Source organism: Microcebus murinus, chromosome 16 (genome assembly GCF_040939455.1).
Source record: "Microcebus murinus isolate Inina chromosome 16, M.murinus_Inina_mat1.0, whole genome shotgun sequence".
Lineage (NCBI taxonomy): Eukaryota > Metazoa > Chordata > Mammalia > Primates > Cheirogaleidae > Microcebus > Microcebus murinus.
Genome location: NC_134119.1, coordinates 58805695 through 58823619, shown reverse-complemented (window position 1 = coordinate 58823619; position 17925 = coordinate 58805695). Strand labels below are relative to the sequence as shown.

At 61.4% G+C, this 17925-nt stretch overlaps 1 protein-coding gene across 2 annotated transcripts; it reads right to left on the bottom strand.

Annotated features, from left to right (window-relative positions):
- Positions 1-693: 693 nt before the first annotated feature.
- On the bottom strand, positions 694-17599 carry HPN (hepsin). 2 transcript variants are annotated; one of them, XM_075992996.1, is made up of 13 exons: positions 17435-17599; positions 16817-16886; positions 9423-9524; positions 9302-9343; positions 4096-4225; positions 3908-4030; positions 3751-3791; positions 3458-3623; positions 3174-3364; positions 1931-2026; positions 1597-1739; positions 1264-1428; positions 694-968 (listed from the first exon to the last, which is right to left on the bottom strand). In XM_075992996.1, the coding sequence occupies exons 2-13, from the start codon at positions 16830-16832 to the stop codon at positions 957-959; spliced, it is 1227 nt and encodes a 408-aa protein (XP_075849111.1). In that variant the 5' UTR covers positions 16833-16886; positions 17435-17599; the 3' UTR covers positions 694-956. The 2 variants fall into 2 exon arrangements, with proteins under 2 accessions (XP_075849111.1, XP_012630529.1); XM_012775075.3 differs by having other exon boundaries at positions 694-1040; positions 17435-17597.
- Positions 17600-17925: the final 326 nt, after the last annotated feature.

The following is a 17925-nucleotide window of genomic DNA, read 5'->3' as shown; positions in this document are numbered from 1 at the left end:
CCTCCTTAGAAGCCGGGACCCACCCCACCCTGGCTGTGCTCACAGGGCCTGGCACCCCCGTCTCCACCCTATAGGATGCCATGTTTTCTGTGCTGGCCCAGGGTAGGTGTCTTTTTTGCTCCCTGGGCATCTACTTTCACTTTTTCAGAAAATAGCACCCTATTTTCCTTTGTTCCGGGAATCTCCCACATGCAGGTCATCCAGTTCTTGAAGCCCTAGCCTCCCCACCCCCATCTTATGCAGCAGGTGCACAGTGACTGGATGACGAATGAGCACATGACCCAAATCTGTCCAATGAGAGCCTGGCCTGGGACTTTTGTTTGTTTGCTGGAGCTACTGGGAAAGAAATAGCCCCTTTCCACTGGGGCTGCTAAGCTGGTCCACAGCACATACGTCTGGAGTTTGTGTGATTGGGGCATCTCTGTCTCTGGCTGTAGGGAAAGTTGATTGGAAATGAAGCTGACTCAGCGTAAAGTGGATTTGAGAAAGCAGCTGGATCCAGCCGTACCTGAAGCCAGTGTGCTCCAGGGCATTTGCAGTTAAGTGAACCAGTTAAAAAATCTCTCTAAGGCCAGTGGGAACTGGGGAATTGTACTCCCCACCTGATTTGTTCCAGGCCCTAATTCCTCCCTCCACTCCCCTCCCCTAAAAATGTCCTCTTTGCTGCTTACATTGGAAAGCTCAGAAGCCGGGTTAATCAAAACCGTCTTTATTATTTAAAGAGAATCCCGTCACCAGGGGCACCTAGATGAGAGTCCCCAGATGGCAGAACAATATTTACATGGGGGGTGGGACAGTGAGGCTCGGGTGGTCCCGGGGCTGAGTGGGCCCGCCACTGTGGAAGAGAGGGCCCTGGAGGCAGGGCGTCCTTGGGCCTGTGGGCTGGGCCCAAGAAGAGAATGGTTCCGTCCTAGGCCCGGCGTGGATCCCCCCACGTGGGGCCGGCGCCACCTGGATCAACTCGGACCCTGGAGGCGAACGCAGCGAGGAGAAGCCACGGGTCAGAGCTGGGTCACCATGCCGCTGGCCTCGGAGTGAGTCTGGGGAAAGACAACTGGGGCTTCCGAGGTCTGAGAGGCCTCCGCCCAGTCCCGCGACGCCCTCCCCTCCTCTCCCCTCCCCGGGGTCCCTCTGATGTCCGTCTGTTCCCTGGGGCGGGAGGGGGCTCTTCCAGGCCCCAGCTTGGGTTTCCTGGAAAACCTCTGCCCCCACCAACGTCCCAAACGTCCCCCACCCCGTCTCCCACCCAGGCCCAAGGTTCACCTTTATGGCCTGGAAGATCCACTCCCGGAAGTCGCTGACTTTGGTGTAGACGCCGGGCTTCTGGGCCAGGGCACAGCCGGTACCCCAGCTCACGATGCCGCACAGCCGCCAGCGCGGCGTCCGGGAGATGCCGTCCTCGCACACGAAGGGGCCACCACTGTCACCCTGCGAGGGCGAGCGGAGGCCCGGCTGGAGGCCGAGACGGCTGGCCTCTCGGACGGCCACGGGGCCCCAGAGCCGTCCGGCCCTAAGAGAGGGAGCCCGGCCTCCCGCTGCCCCGTGTCTCCGTCCCTGGGCTGGCAGGAGCCGGGCTGTCCCCAGGCAGCCGCTCACCTGGCAGGCATCGACGCCACCCTCGGGGTAGCCGGCACAGAACATCTTGGGCTTGATCTGGTTCCCGTAGAAGTCAGGGCCATTGCAGACATCATTGCTGATTATGGGGACTCGTGCCTCCTGGAGCACCCCAGCCTGTTGGCCTGGGGGTGTGCGGCAAGGCTGGCGGAGCTGGGGAGCGTGCACACCCCCCTGCCCTCCTGGTGCCCCGCCCCACGCCCCTTGGCGTCCCCGCACCCCAGGGCCCGGAGTCACTCGGCCTGCCGCACTGCCCTCCCCAGCCCAGCTCAGAGTCTCCCTGGCGGGGGCGTCGCAGGCAGAGGACCGGACTCACCGTAGTACTGCGTGTTGCCCCAGCCTGTCACCGTGCAGATCTTGCCGTCCACCAGGGCCTGGCCGGCAGCCGGGAGGCACACGGGCTGGATGTATTCTGTGACAGAGACCGCGCCGGGCTAGCCCCTGCTGGCCAGCCCACCTGGCACAAGCCCCCGCCCAGCGGCCTCCATGTGCCCCTGAGCTGGGGTGCCCTTGTGAAGTGCACGACCCACGCAAGCAGTCCTGGCAGCCCTGACTGCTGCCGGCTGGCGACTTCACCTGCCTGGGTCTCAGAGCTCTCAACTGCAGAATGAAAATAATGACCGTTTCTCCCCAGAGGCTGTACTGAGAAATTGGTGAATTGCTGGGTAGCATGCCTGGCACATAAGGGGCGTTCATATACCTGGTGATGATAATAACAGTGGAACAACTGCTAGCTTTACTGAGTGCTCACTGTGTGCTGGTCCCTCCCTAAGCTCTTACGTTAACCCTTTTAATCGTCTCAACAACCCTAGGAAGGCATTTTGCAGATAAGGGAAACTGCAACCATCTCTGCGATCGATGTAGAACGTCTCACCACCCCCAAAAGAAACCCTATATCCTTTTCCAATCACCTCTCAATCTCCCCAGCCCCAGCCCCAGCCCCAGCCCCACGCAACCCCCAGCCCACCTCCCACCCCGACAACCATTAATGTACTTTCTACTTCAGTGGATCTGCCTAATCTGAACATTTCAGATTAACAGAATCATACAGTGTATGGCCCCTGGGCTCTGGGTTCTTCCACTTGGCATAAAGTTTCCAAGGTTCGTGCAGGCCGCAGCATAAATCAGTACTTCGTTCCTTTTTAAGGTCAAGTATTATTCTAGTGCATGGATATACCACACTTTCTTTACCCATTTGTCAGATGATGCACATTTGGGTTGTGTATACATTTGGGTTGTTTCTGTCTTTCGGCTATTATCAATAATGCTGCTATGAATGTTTGTGAACAAGTTTTCCTGTGGACATGCGTTTCATTTCTCTTGGGTGTACACCCTAGGAGTGGAATTAAAATAAAATAAAATAAAGCAGCAGCTTTACGTTTAACTTTTCGAGGAAACGCCAGTTTCCCCAAGTGGCTGCACCAATCACGGTTAAGCCCAGCGTGTGCTCCTCAAGGTCACTATCACCCGAATGGTAAGTTTATTCTCCAAGCCCCTGGCCTCCTCCTCGGTCCTCCTGTCCTCAATTCCCCAAGCCAAGGCTCGGCTCCCAGACTCACCTGTGAGGGGCAGGGGGCTGGAGAGGTGGACCAGGGCGATGTCGTTGCTGTTCTCCTCGCTGTTGGGGTCCCGAAAGGGAAGGTAGCCCCCGTGGTAGACCACGGCTTGCACGCCCAGCTGCAGGCCCTGGGGAGAGGCCTGGGCCACGGCCCCCGCGAACACTCGCCAGCGGGACAGCACGCGGTTCCGCCTGCCGGGGAACAGGAGGGGGGGTGGCCGGCCGCCCCGGGCATAGCCCCTGCCCCTCCCCCACCGCCACCGGCACAGGGAGGAGGCGACTCACTCGGGGAAACAGTGGGCGGCCGTCAGCACCCAGTCTCCGGACAGCAGGGAGCCCCCACACAGGTGCGCGCCGTCGTAGCGAAGGCTGACCTGCCAGGGCCACCTGCCCAGGCTGGAGTCCTGGCCCCCCACGATGCGATCCACGGGCAGCTTCCTGCGGCCGCAGTCTGGGGGGCACGCGGGTGGTCGGGCCGGCGCAAGGAGCCTGGAGCCCGAGGCCCCCAGAGCCGGGGAGGGTCTCAGGGGACCGGCCCCGAGGGTGTGCGGGAGGGGTCCTGAGGTGCAGGGTCTCACCTTGGCAGATGGCAGCCAAGAAGCGGCCCCTGGGGCAGTCGCTGGGAGAGACGGGAAACACAGAAAGCAATTACGACGGGTCCAAGGGAAGCGAGCGGGGCGGGTGCGGTGCCCGGGACTGCGGGCCCGGGGTGTGGCCCCCGCCCGCCGTCCTCACCACACGGAGATGACCTCCAGCAGCCTCTGCGCGTGCGGCAGCCGCCCCTCGTCCACGCAGAAGAAGCCCGACGTGCCGTTGGCGCCCGCCGTCCTCACGTCCAGCTCCGAGTGGGCCAGCGCCCTGGGCAGGGCCGGGGTCAGGCCTGCTCCCCGCCCCTCCCCGCCCCCCTGCGGGCGCCCCAGTACCTGAGGAAGCCCATCTCCTCGCAGCCCAGCCCGGCCGCCCTGGCGTTGGAGCGCGAGGAGCACAGCAGCCGCCACGTCCCCTCCGTCCTGTCGAACACGGCGAGCCGCGCGTCCACCGCGCCCACCTGCACTGCGGGGGACAGGGCCGGGCGCCTGGGTCCCACGGCCGCTCCCTAGCCCGCCCTGCGCCCACGCGGCGCCAGCCCTGCACCCCAGCGGGGCCCACAGCGGGCACCGAGGCCCCACGGCTCGAGCCGGGCCAATGAGAGACGCGACGGCTCGAGCCAGGCCAATGAGAGGCCCCATGGCTCGAGCCGGGCCAATGAGAGACGCGACGGCTCGAGCCGGGCCAATGAGAGGCCCAACGGCTCGAGCCAGGCCAATGAGAGGCCCGACGGCTCGAGCCAGGCCAATGAGAGGCCCGACGGCTCGAGCCAGGCCAATGAGAGGCCCGACGGCTCGAGCCAGGCCAATGAGAGGCCCGATGGCTCGAGCCAGGCCAATGAGAGGCCCGACGGCTCGAGCCAGGCCAATGAGAGACTTGACGGCTTGAGCCAGGCCAATGAGAGGCCCCACGGCTCGAGCCAGGCCAATGAGAGGCCCCACGGCTCGAGTCAGGCCAATGAGAGACCCGACGGCTCGAGTCAGGCCAATGAGAGACCTGACGGCTCAAGTCAGGCCAATGAGCCGCAGCCCTGGGACTCTGGCTGGCCCCGCGGGAAACCAGGAGGAACTCTCTTTCTGCCAGCGTTCCTAAGCTGGTCACTCATGTCTGGGGCTGGGCGGGGGACAATTTGTGCTGGGAACTGATGTTCCCTGAAGTCCCCCATCTGCTGCCCACAGGACGTCAGAAGAGTCCCGCAACACCCCAGGCAGGCCCTGGCCCTCGGGGTGGCTCATTTATATTTACCCAAAGTGCCAGCTCTATTTTAGGCAACGGACAAATTGCCACGGCAATGCCCAAGTCAGACAAAAACCCCTGCCCCTGCGACAATGCCCAAAGCCCAGCAGGTGAGACGGAATAACTAATGGGACAGACAAGTAAAAAGTAGATCATGTGTCCTAAGGAAAGAAGGGGCCACGGAGGCAAATACATCTCAACAGAGGGAGGAGAGCGGCGTGGGGGTGAGGCTGCACATCCCGATGTGTGGGCAGGTAGGCAACCCTGGGAAGGTGGCAGGTGGGCAGGGATCCGGAGGAGGTGTGAAGGAGTCGCGCAGACACTGAGGGGACAGCAAAGTAGGGCAAGGAGGTGCCAGTGCAACAACGGCCCAGAGCGAGGAAGCGAGGGGGAGAGAGGGGGGAAACAGACCAACATTAGGCTTCTGGAGCCTGGGGGCCCAGACCCGACCCAGGTGTTCCCAGGCCCCCTCTGGCTGCAGGTGGGGACCAGACCTCGGGGGCAGGGACAGAGCGGGAGACCAGGGAGGAGGCTGGCCCGGATGTCCAGGCGGGAGGGGACAGAGGCCGGGCCAGGGTGGGGGCAGTGGAGGGGAGAAGGGTTTAGATTCTGGAGGGGTTTTGTAGGCGGAGCCGACAGGGTTTGCTGAGGGACTGGATTCGTGCGTGAATGTCGAGGAAAGCGAGGGCTCAGGGACAGCCCAAGGGGTTTGTCCTGAAACTCTAGGATGGAGCTGGCGCTGGCAGAGATGGGGACGGCAGGGAGGGGCAGGTTTGGGGAAAGGCCGGCCGTAAAACTCTTGAGCCTCCTGTGCGTTCTGAGAGCACATTCTGCCGAAAACTTGCTTTCCCGTCCTCTTAGGAGGAAACCGGTGAGGCCTCGCCCCGGCTAAGAGGTCTGGACAAGGAGAGCCCTGGCCTGCTGAGGACCTACCGTGTGCCCAGGGCGCAGCTACATGCTCTCCCTGCCCCACTGCCAACCGAGGCCTCGTCACCCCTAACCCCCCCAATAGGGCACGAAGGTCACCCCTATTTTCCAGATGTGGAAACTGAAGCTTGCAGAGGCAGGGTGACACCCCCAACATCACCAAGTGCATGAGAAGCAGAGAGAGGGGACTTGGAACCAGGCCTTGAGTGACTCCAAACCCCAGCTTTCAATGTCACCCTAGACAGCCCCTCGAGCGACCCCCACACCCCCTCTGAGGCTTAAACAATGGCACAGTAATAATAACACTGGCTCCGTCCACTGGGGGAGGTCACTAGGCATGGCGACCATTTCTATGCCCATCTTACAGATGGGGAAACTGAGGCTCAAGGGCAGACAGCTATCAACCGGCAAAACCAGGAACCGAATCGAGACCTGCATATCCCTGTGGGTCTCACACCAAGCCTTGCCTGTCCCTCACCCCAAATGCACTCATCCTCGACCAGGACTGAGAAGCCACCTGGCTGTCCCCCGTGGGAGCAGGGGACCCCTGGCACCCCTGATGGGTGGTGCCCACCACCCCCTGAGTTCCAAGACCAAGACTTGGGGTTTGAAATACCAACCGGGGAAAGAGGGTGGATTTTTATTTTAAAATGACTCCCAACTGCTCCAGAAATGTGATTTCCAGAAAGTGTGAGGTTTTGGGGGGGGCGGGGGGAGATAGCATTTTAGGGATGTGTGTTGGGAGAGTTGGGGGGGGCATCAAATGCCCCTTCCAACTATTTTTAAAGCCATATTCTATGCCACTGTTTCTCACTTTTAAATTCTTTGTTCTTGTTTCTATTATTTTAAGCAACACAGAAGGCATGTTCTGGGCCACTTCATGTGCTCCCCAAATTGATAAATTTAGAGGTGTGAAAAATCTTGGAAAAATGGGGTGGCAATACAATTCGGGAGTTGTTTCTTTTTGTTTGTTTGTTTCATAATTTCCCAACATTTTTGAAAAACCGCGAGGACAAGGAAAGGGCGCCGGCCGGCCAGAGCCGGCTCTGAATCCTGACCCACTTACGCTGCAGATGGGGGCTCAGGACCAGCTCGCCCTTCTTGGGGACTTGTCCTTCGGCTCATCCGTTAAGCAAAGATTTCCTGAGCACCTGCTCTGTGCCAGGCACTGTCTGACAGTAAACAAAGTGTCCCTGCCCTCCTGGAATTCGCCAGGAGTGAGTAATTAACTGCAAATGTGAGGAGTGTTACCAGGGGCAGCAGGGACAGCCGTGGGGCGGGAGGGACATGGGGTCCGGGGGTCCCGGCAGGCCTTGCTCAGGAAGGTTCCAGCCTGAAGGGTGAGAAACCAAAGCCGGCGTTTATGGTGTGGCTAGGGGCCGAGCACTGCATGGATAATTATGTCATCGGATGAATTCTCATGCCCATCTCACAGATGAGGAAACCGAGGGTCGGACAGGCCCACAGCTCAGTAGTGACAGTCTAGAACCGAAACCTGCTTCTAGGTGTGAGCCGGAAAGAAGCAGGTGAGCTAAGGCTTCCTGCAAAGGGGTCATTTGAGGGAGAGGCAGCCCGGGGACTGGAGCCCAGGCGGTTCCGGAAGCACGTGCGAGGTTGGGGCGCAGTGGGGCCCCCACCCTAGGAGGCTTGGAGCCTGCGAGGTGCTGGGATTTCACCCTCTGGCACAGGAGCCAAGGTGGAGGGGGTGGAGGTGGCTCTTGGCAGGGGCGTGAACCCTTTCCTCTGCCACTTGTCTCACGTGTGTTCTTGGGCAAGTCAGTTCACTTCCCTGTGGGCCTCAGTTTCCCCATGTGCAAAATGCCGGGATGGTAACAGCCCCAACCTCTCAGGCCTGCTGGTAAACGCCGCAGCAATTATGTCGCCAGTTTCTTGGCAAACTCAAACCCCAGCGCTGCCGCCAAGTCACTCTGTGACCTGGGGGAAAGTCGCCTGGCCTTTTTGTGCCTCGGTTTCCCCATATGGAAACGGGTTGTTGTGACGCTTTTTTTTTTTTTTTTTTTGAGACAGAGTCTCGCTTTGTTGCCCAGGCTAGAGTGAGTGCCGTGGCGTCAGCCTAGCTCACAGCAACCTCAAACTCCTGGGCTCAAGCGATCCTCCTGCCTCAGCCTCCCGAGTAGCTGGGACTACAGGCATGCGCCACCATGCCCGGCTAATTTTTTCTATATATATTAGTTGGCCAATTAGTTTCTTTCTATTTATAGTAGAGACGGGGTCTCGCTCTTGCTCAGGCTGGTTTCGAACTCCTGACCTCGAGCAATCCGCCCGCCTCGGCTTCCCAGAGAGCTAGGATTACAGGCGTGAGCCACCGCGCCCGGCCTGTTGTGACGCTTTAATGACTCGATACCGTCAAGTCCTGGCACATGTAGATGCTCTCTGAGCGCTGGAGGGGATGGTTAATGTTGACATTGGCTTTTTATGCCTGGATCTTCACTTCTTTTAGCAAGAGCCAAATCCTTTACGGAATTAGATGAGACTCATTATGGGAGTGAAAAATCCATCCCACCATTCAACTTCCCTTTCTTCCTGCTGCCCGGCATCAAGGAACGGGCAGCTTGGAGCTGGCACTGGGAAAGATTCATGCATTCATCCCATGATTATTAATAGTGTCTTCATCTATTCATTCGTGAGCCCATTCATTTCGCATGCCTGCAGAGACATCTAAAATAGCCACATCGAAGAGCCATTGCCGGCCCCATCATTCACCAGCTGTGCGTCCTCCCTGGCCCTCACTTTCCACATCTGTAAAATGGGGCTAAATAATAGCAACTACCTCCTTGGAGAGCTAGAAAGTTCCACTGGATTCACACCGTGCCTCTCAAACGTGTTTTGACCATGCCCCACAGCACGAAATATATTTTTACATTATAATGTAGCCCCTAGGAGCCCTGTAGTCCGGGGCAAACCACCACATGGCTGTGAGCCTCAGTTTCCCCATCCGTAAAATGAGAGCAACAATCCCAGCCTCACACGGCTGCTGCAAGAATGCAGTGGGGTTGGATGGATACGAATACACAAAACCAAAAGATTAACAAAACCTTCTCCCCCACCCCCAAAGAGAGATGTACCCGGATATTTTCATATTTTCTATTTCATACTTTTAAAAAACGTGGTTTTTCCAACTCACTGGTTTAATTTCCCGATGCACTAACGGGTAATACATCCGGAGTGTGGAAAACACTGGGTGAGACACGGGGGGTGTGTAGTGCCTGGCACACAGCAGGCCCCCAGCACAAACGCGCTATTATTATTAGCAGGTCCGCAGGCATTCCCACATGCATGCAAAAAATAACTGCCATCGCGCTCCCGCCGGACGCGGGTCTCCACCGGGGCTCCCCGGGGCCCGCGCTGCTTGCTCACCTGGGTACAGCGGCTCCTGGTCACTCCTGAGGAGGACAGTCGCTGCAGAGAAGGCAGAGGTGAGGGCGGGCGGGAGGCTGCAGGGCCCGGGGCAGGGCAGAGGCGCGGGGACCGCTCTCACCGATGGCCCAGGACGCCGCCCCGATGCCCGTCAGCAGCAGCAGGGTCCCCGCGGCGAGAGCTGCCACCTTGGGTCCAGAGCAGCATGGCACGGCACGGCCACCTGCAACAGACAGCATGCTGGGGCCACAGCCAGGCCTGTCCTCACCGCGGCAGGGGCTGGGCACCGGGCCGGCTCTGCCCTGCCCCCCGGGGCAAAGGGATGGCGCCCGAGCAGGCAGCACCCTGGGCCCAGTGTCCCGGCGCTGAGCGGTGGGCAGGGCCCTCCCTGCCCTGCTGCGTGAACAGCCAGGTGTCTAAGTCCCCCGGGGCTTCCAGCTGGGAAGGGGCCACGGCTGTGCCAGCTGCCACCGTCCCGGCCTCCCTTCCAGCACTTTCCTGGCACTTCTGGGATTTCTCCTCCCCAACGACCATGCACTTCTATATTTCCGTCATCGTTCTGCGCCATCTCTTCCTGGACCTCTCACTCCTGCCGACTCTTCCAGATGTTCTTGGAGCCTCTTGGGGACTGTGACCCCTGACCTTTGCCCTCTTGGCAGCTCCCTTCCCTGCTGTCACCCCTGTTCTTTTTTTTTTTTTTTTTTTGAGACAGAGTCTCACTTTGTTGCCCAGGCTAGAGTGAGTGCCGTGGCGCCAGCCTAGCTCACAGCAACCTCAAACTCCTGGGCTCAAGTGATCCTCCTACCTCAGCCTCCCGAGTAGCTGGGACTACAGGCATGTGCCACCATGCCTGTATGTGTATGTATTTTTTAGTTGGTCAATTAGTTTCTTTCTATTTTTAGTAGAGACGGGGTCTCGCTCTCGCTCAGGCTGGTTTCGAGCTCCTGACCTCGAGCGATCCACCCGCCTCGGTCTCCCAGAGTGCTAGGATTACAGGCGTGAGCCACCGCGCCCGGCCACCCCTGTTCTTTCTGCTGTTCTAGATGCTTTGCCCTGGGTACCCCACAAACCAGACCCCTCTCGCAGGACCCAGCTCCGATCGAATCCACCCCTGGAGGTGGAAAATCCAAATTTGCCAGCCTCACTTAAAATACTGGCCTTACCCCTTCCTAGCCGGGGCCTTGGGCAGGTGGCATCATATCTTTGAGCCTCAGTGTCCTCATCTATTAAATGGGCATCCACCTAGCACCCACCCCTGAAAATAACACTTTAAAGTTCTTTTAAATAATAATAATAGCCAAACTGGGCTCATTAACTTGTTCAGTCCTTATCTCAACCCCACATGAGGATCCTCATGCTTCAGGCAGCTCAGAGGAGTGGAGTCACCCGCCCACAGTGACTCAGGGTCCCGAACCCTGGGCAGGCGTGGTGCGGGGCCCCTAGCATATGGCCACAAAGCCACACTACCTCTCACCTGTGGGAGTACCTGGCTCAGGGCAGGTTCTTAAAATGCTGTGTGGTCCTGGGCAGCTGCCTACACCTCCCTGAGCCTCAGTTTTCCCATCAGTAAAATGGGACCTTACTTGCTTACCGTCCTACCGAGCACCCACTGTGTGCCTGGCACCGTTCCAGGCTCTGGGAACGCACCCCAGACAAGACAGACGAGGTGATGGCCCGAGGGGGCTCCCGCGTAGACGGGGAGTTGGGGAAATCAACGAGTACACGAGTGAATGAACCGGATAGTTCCCAGATTGCAGCGAAGGCAGTGAAGGCAGCGAGGGCGGGCTGTGGGCGCAGGTGGGCGGGGAGGGCCTCCCCAGGGAGGGACTTTGGAGCTAAGATCTGGAAGGTGAGGCCATGCGAAGACCTCAGGGAAGAGCAAGGTGGGCAGAGAGAACAGCACAGGCAAAGGCCTGCGGCAGGAATAAGCTCGACGTGCATGACCCCTCAGAGGGCTGGAGCGGCCAGGGAGGTGGCCGGGCGGCACGGGCTCGAGGAAGGTGGTGGGAACCAAGGCTGGGGCCGCTACGGAGGACTGGTGGCCCCTGGAGAAGAGGGACTTTATCCTGAGTGCAACAGCGGTCCTGGCCCCTTGGCCAGGGATTGTGGGAGGGCCAGCAGACAGGGCTGCTGAAAGCCTTCCGCTGGGCCTGGCTGCGGCTCCACTGCCCTCGGCATCCGCAGAGCACGCCCAGGGCGCAGGACCTCCCAGCTCCCCCCTGCGTGTGGCGCCCGGCCAGCACCCGGGGCAGGGCAGGGAGCGGTCCAGCGCCTTCCTGGGACGGCCACTGTCTGAGTGTCTTAGGAATTTGAGAGCTCAGCGGCTCCTATCGAGGCACGAGGGCACACTCCCTTCCCCCAGAGAGGCCCCCGGGGGCCAGGGGACAGTTGAGCCCTGCCTGAGAGGGACACGCCAGTCACCCCCCACTCCGCCCCCCGCCCCCCACCCCGTTCCTGCGGGAGGTCTTGGCTCCCTGCGGCCATCCCGCTGGTCCTGAGCTCTTTGTTCTCAGAGGTGCCTGCCAGGGCTCTCGGCCACGCGGAACCCGGCCTACGGTCCCGGCAGGTTTGGCGGGACAGGGAGCAAGCAGTGCCACCCGTGTCTCCCGCGGTGAGAGGAAGAACCTCCTTCCACGATTTCCGTTCAGAGAACTTCAGGCACCTCCAAAACAGGTGCCTCAGAGGGGACAGGAAGCGTCCTCACTCTGGTCCTCCACTGTGGGACGCGCCCGCCCTGCGTGTCTTTGCTGGGACAGGAAGCGTCCTCACTCTGGTCCTCCAATGTGGGACAGGTCTGCCCTGGGTGTCTTTGCTGGGACAGGAAGCGTCCTCACTCTGGTCCTCCAATGTGGGACAGGTCTGCCCTGGGTGTCTTTGCTGGGACAGGAAGCTCCTCACTCTGGTCCTCCAGTGTGGGACGGGTCTGCCCTGCGTGTCTTTGCTGGGACAGGAAGCGTCCTCACTCTGGTCCTCCAGTGTGGGACGGGTCTGCCCTGGGTGTCTTTGCTGGGACAGGAAGCTCCTCACTCTGGTCCTCCAGTGTGGGACGGGTCTGCCCTGGGTGTCTTTGCTGGGACAGGAAGCGTCCTCACTCTGGTCCTCCACTGTGGGACGGGTCTGCCCTGGGTGTCTTTGCTGGGACAGGAAGCGTCCTCACTCTGGTCCTCCAGTGTGGGACAGGTCTGCCCTGGGTGTCTTTGCTGGGACAGGAAGCGTCCTCACTCTGGTCCTCCACTGTGGGACAGGTCTGCCCTGGGTGTCTTTCCTGGGACAGGAAGCGTCCTCACTCTGGTCCTCCAATGTGGGACTCGCCCGCCCTGCGTGTCTTTGCTGGGACAGGAAGCGTCCTCACTCTGCGCGAGTGCGGCATCATCGACCCCATGACCCGTGGAGGCGACAGGGGCTTTTGCTCAGCGAGTCCCCCCTCCTCCCCAGACTCTGCCCCGCCTCTCCGGCAGCCCCAGGCGCCCCGCGGGTCCCACGGGACAGTTCTCCGTCCCCAACATTTGGCTGCGGAATAGGTCACCCTCAGAGGTGACCCCTTTGGAGGCTTAGGTGACTCCAGCTTCCTGAACGAAATGCTGTCCTCCTTGGACTTCCGGGCAGCGCACACCTGGCTTTGCCTCTGCTTCTCCGAGAGGGCTGTACCCGCCCCCCCACCTCCTCCCTGAAATCTGGGGTCACGAGGTGGGCCTCGGCCACACACCCCCTCCTCCTCCCTGAAATCTGGGGGTCACGGGGTGGGCCGCAGCCACGCCCCCGCTCCTCCTCCTCCCTGAAATCTGGGGTTCACGGGGTGGGCCGCAGCCACGCCCCCGCTCCTCCTCCTCCTCCCTGAAATCTGGGGTTCACGGGGTGGGCCGCGGCCACGCCCCCGCTCCTCCTCCTCCTCCCTGAAATCTGGGGTTCACGGGGTGGGCTGCGGCCACGCCCCCGCTCCTCCTCCTCCTCCCTGAAATCTGGGGGTCACGGGGTGGGCCGTAGCCACGCCCCCGCTCCTCCTCCTCCCTGAAATCTGGGGGTCACGGGGTGGGACGCGGCCACGCCCCCGCTCCTCCTCCTCCCTGAAATCTGGGGGTCACGGGGTGGGACGCGGCCACGCCCCCGCTCCTCCTCCTCCCTGAAATCTGGGGGTCACGGGGTGGGACGCGGCCACGCCCCCGCTCCTCCTCCTCCCTGAAATCTGGGGGTCACGGGGTGGGACGCGGCCACGCCCCAGCTCCTCCTCCTCCCTGAAATCTGGGGTCACGGGGTGGGACGCGGCCACGCCCCCGCTCCTCCTCCTCACTGAAATCTGGGGTCACGGGGTGGGCCGCAGCCACGCCCCCGCTCCTCCTCCTGCCTGAAATCTGGGGTTAACGGGGTGGGACGCGGCCACGCCCCCGCTCCTCCTCCTCCCTGAAATCTGGGGTTCACGGGGTGGGCCGCGGCCACGCCCCCGCTCCTCCTCCCTGAAATCTGGGGGTCACGGGGTGGGCCTCAGCCACGCCCCCGCTCCTCCTCCTCCTCCCTGAAATCTGGGGTTCACGGGGTGGGCCGCGGCCACGCCCCCGCTCCTCCTCCCTGAAATCTGGGGGTCACGGGGTGGGCCGCGGCCACGCCCCCGCTCCTCCTCCTCCTCCCTGAAATCTGGGGGTCACGGGGTGGGCCGCAGCCACAGCCCCGCTCCTCCTCCTCCCTGAAATCTGGGGTTCACGGGGTGGGCTGCAGCCACGCCCCGCTCCTCCTAAGTCTGTCCCACCCGCCGCTGTGGCTCGTTTCTCCTCCATGTCCCCAGCCCTGGACTCTTCTAAGTCCCAGATCGGGGGTCCTGCAGCCTCTTGGAACCACACCGCCAGAATGGCCTCAACGTCTCCCCGGACATGTTCTTCCTCTCAGGCCCAGTGTCACCTCCCGGACTGTCCCTTGTAAGCAGGACACTTCTCCTGCCCCACCCCAACCCCCCCAGCTCCCAGGCCTGCGGTCCCTCGGGCCTCTTGAGCGACTCTCATTCCTGCCCTTCCACAGCCCGGCCTGGGTGCAGGCCCCCCAACTGCTGGGCATCCAACCTGTCCCTTCCCTACCTGTAACCCTCTGTGGCTCCCCAGTGCCCCCCGGACAGAGGCTAAGGCCTGGCATTTCGGCCCCTCAAGGATATAAGCCTAGCTTTTAGGGAGTTGGGGGTTGAACATGTTTCCCCAGGTTCCCAGATAGCCACGCAAGGTCATTATGAAACACCTGATAGAGTTTCCAAAAAGCCACCAAAACCACAGAACTTGGAGAATACAGAGCAGACAAGAGAAACAAAGAATAACCAGCAGCGCCACCTTGTGGAGGGACCCAGCACTGCCAAGGAACCAGCCGGCCCCTCACCAAAAAAAAAACTAGTCCCGGACCAAATGGTCCGGCTGCGCGCCTCACCTCCCAGCTCCGCTTCCAACATCACCTCCAGAAATTCAGAAACATCTGTGCGCCACTGCACGCCGCTGTGACAGCCCCCGCCCCAGCTTCCAGCTTCGCTCTTCCTTGTGCTCTGCATCCTTTGAGTTGCAACTCAGATGTCTCCTCCTCCAACTCCAAGTCCCAGGTAGCGCCCAGAGCCTCACCTTGGGGCACGCGTCAACAGCACAGTGACACAGACAGGAGCAGCCGCTGCCCTAACCCCCCGTCCGGTCTGGCCCACTTTCCTTAAATCCTTGTCGCTGTTAAATCCATCATCTCGGCCGGGCGCGGTGGCTCACGCCTGCAATCCTAGCACTCTGAGAGGCCGAGGAGGGCGGATTGCTCGAGGTCAGGAGTTCGAAACCAGCCTGAGCAAGAGCGAGACCCTGTCTCTACTACAAATAGAAGGAAATTAATTGACCAACTAATATATATAGAAAAAATTAGCCGGGCATGGTGGCGCGTGCCTGTAGTCCCAGCTACTTGGGAGGCTGAGGCAGGAGGATCGCTTAAGCCCAGGAGTCTGAGGTTGCTGTGAGCTAGGCTGACGCCACGGCACTCACTCTAGCCTGGGCAACAGAGTGAGACTCTGTCTCAAAAAAAAAAAAAAAAAATCTATCCATCATCTTGTTTGCAGAGCAGGAAGGGAGGCCCAACCCTGGGTCACTCAGCAAGTCAGTGCAGCACCGGAACCTTCCAGCACCAAGGTCCAGGTGATCCCCCCAGTGCCCGGGGCCCCAGAGGCAAGACTGTCCTCCGAGCCCAGCCTGAGCTGCCCGGGAAGCCACCGGAGCCTCCGTGCACCTGTTCTCTGTGTGCGTCCAGACCGGACCACCTCTGCCTACTCGGGCATCTCTGCTTTTCTTCCCTGGTTTTTGCAGACATGGTTTCCAGCCCTGGAGCCCCCCAGCCGTCAGCTCCAAGAACGACACCGTCCCCAAGGAGCCAGCCCTGCTGTCCACATGCTCAGCTAGGGTGCAGCACCTTCTCTGCAGCATCTGTGAGCCTGGGGGTCAGCTGAACAGTTTGGGGTCTGAGACGCCAGCCCCGCTGAGGCCCCAGGAGGCCAGAGATCCGAGCTGACCATCTCAGCCAACACACTGAATGCTTCCTGCCCGCCACGGCATTTCCATCCTCACGCCACGCTGCGGGGTGTGCGCCATGGCCCCATTTTACAGATGAGGACGTGGAGGCCCAGAGAAGGCGAGCTGCTTGCCCAGGGCCGCACAGCTAGAAATGCTACTGCCTGGGACTGACCCCAGCTAGCCTGGCTCCAGGGAGAAAAGAGGGAGTCAGCAGGAGCTGGGGGAGGGTAGGAAGGGAAGGCTGCTCCGAACCAGGGCCCGCCAGCTGGCTCCCCATTGTGGAAGAGGTGGAGAGGGAGCCGCCGCTGAGAGCCTGCCTGCAGCGCCAGCTACTCCACCGGCCTTTCTCTCCGTCACCCCTCTGGTGGCTCCTCTGCTGTCCCTCCCCTCTCCATCCATTCACTCCCAAGTCCTCCCTCTGCTCTTTTGCCCACAGAGCCGGGAGGTGGGGGGCAAGTCTGGAATCAGCGGGGGTCCCGGGGCCCTGGCACCCCAAGTCTGCCAACCTCTGCCGTGACAGCCGCGGCTTACGGCATGTGTCTCACATGGTCCGTGCCCCCAACCACCTCACAGAGGGAGTACTAAGGTCCACGCTGCACCCAGAGGGAAACTGAGGCCCAGAGAAATGCTGTCCCTTGCACAAGATCACACAGCAGGAGGATGGCAGGGGCAGGTTCAAATGCCGGCCTGTGTGTTCAACCCCAGAATCTGAGCCCGTAACCACGGTAGCTGTGGTCTCCCCACTCTAGCCCCAGAGAGAGAGCAGGTCTGGGGTTAGGAGAGAAAACACTGGGGTGAGGGGAAACTGAGGCCGGGTGCCAGGACGGTCACATGGTGTAGCAGGGAGGGAGGGGGTGGGACAGGCTCACAGTAAGTTGGGTTAATGGTTAACCCGGTGGAGGAGGCCTCAGAGGGGGTGGAGATGGGGCTGGGACGAGGGCTCTGCCGTCGAGCAGAGAGGCGCCAGGCAGAGCCAAAGTCAAGTCTGGGCTCCGGGAAGGGGACTCACCCTCCTTCTCTGCCATGTCACAGCCTCTTGTTAATGATTCCCCGGCTGACCTCCCGGGCCGGGGTGGGACCTGTGGGGAGACGAACGGGGAGGCAGGACCTGGGGACCTCCACCAGCCCAATCCTGGCGCCCCAGTCCCAGGCGCCCGTCCAGGGAGGCTGGAGGGCCGGGGCCTTGGCCCGAGCACGCTGTGATCACGGACGCAGACTGGGCTGGGTTCAAGGCTGGGGTCAGCGTCTAAGCGGCCAGGGCACGACTGGGTTTGCAGGACCGGGGACCCCTGGGCCTGAGCCTGGGGAGGGAAGATCGGAGGATTGGAGCTCCTGGGCTTGCGGGAAGGGGGGGCGGAGGGGCCTCAACTCCCGCGTCCTGGGAAAGGAGGAATCCGGGGGGCCAGGACTCCCGAGCACGAGGGCGGAGGGGACAACTGAGGCCCGTCTCTGCGTCTGGAGGGAGAGCGGGCTGGACGCCTCGGTCCTTGGGGAGAAGTCGAGGGCCACTGTCTGAGGTCCTGGGGCCCCGCTGTCGGGAGGCGGGCATCGGGCTGAGCAGGAGGTGAGGGAGCCCGTGTCCTCCGGGCTGGAACCCGAGTCCGAGTCCGGGGGCCCTGGCTCTTACCCTGGGGTCCGGCAGGTGGGGGCGGAGCTGCGAGGTGGTGCTGGCTCGGGGTCAGTCTCCAGGCCTGGGCAGGAGCATGGTGGCCCCGCAGCAGCGGGCGGCCGGGAGGCAGAGGCGTTGGGTTGGTGGCGTGGGGCCTGCTAGGCCGGGCTGCCTCACCTGAGGAGGAGGGGGCTGGGCGAGGGGCGGGGGAAGGGGCGGGGAGAGGCTGGACTACGGGATTGGCAGCGCTGGAGGCCACCTGGCTGGTGGGACAGGGCCTGCCTGGGCTGGACCTGGCGGCCCAGGACACCGTCTTGCCTCCAGCCTCCAGGGGGCCCAGGTGCGCCTGTCTGCGGGGAGGTGGGAGCAGGGACCGGCTTGGCCAGGGCCAGGGATGGCTGGAGCACGGAAGGACAGGGATTTGCAGGGGAGGCACTCAGACGGAGGCCCTGTCCAGCCCTGGGGCCATGCTGCCTGCCATTCCCTGCCCAGTTCCCAAACAGGGAAGT

What these genes read in the sequence shown, in the direction of transcription:
- HPN (XM_012775075.3), bottom strand. An exon ending in CTTGGCTGCCATCTGCCAAG is followed by an intron (nt 3,624 to 3,750) that starts GTGAGACCCTGC and finishes CGTGCCCCCCAG; the next exon opens with ACTGCGGCCGCAGGAAGCTG. An exon ending in GCCGCCCACTGTTTCCCCGA is followed by an intron (nt 3,365 to 3,457) that starts GTGAGTCGCCTC and finishes GTTCCCCGGCAG; the next exon opens with GCGGAACCGCGTGCTGTCCC.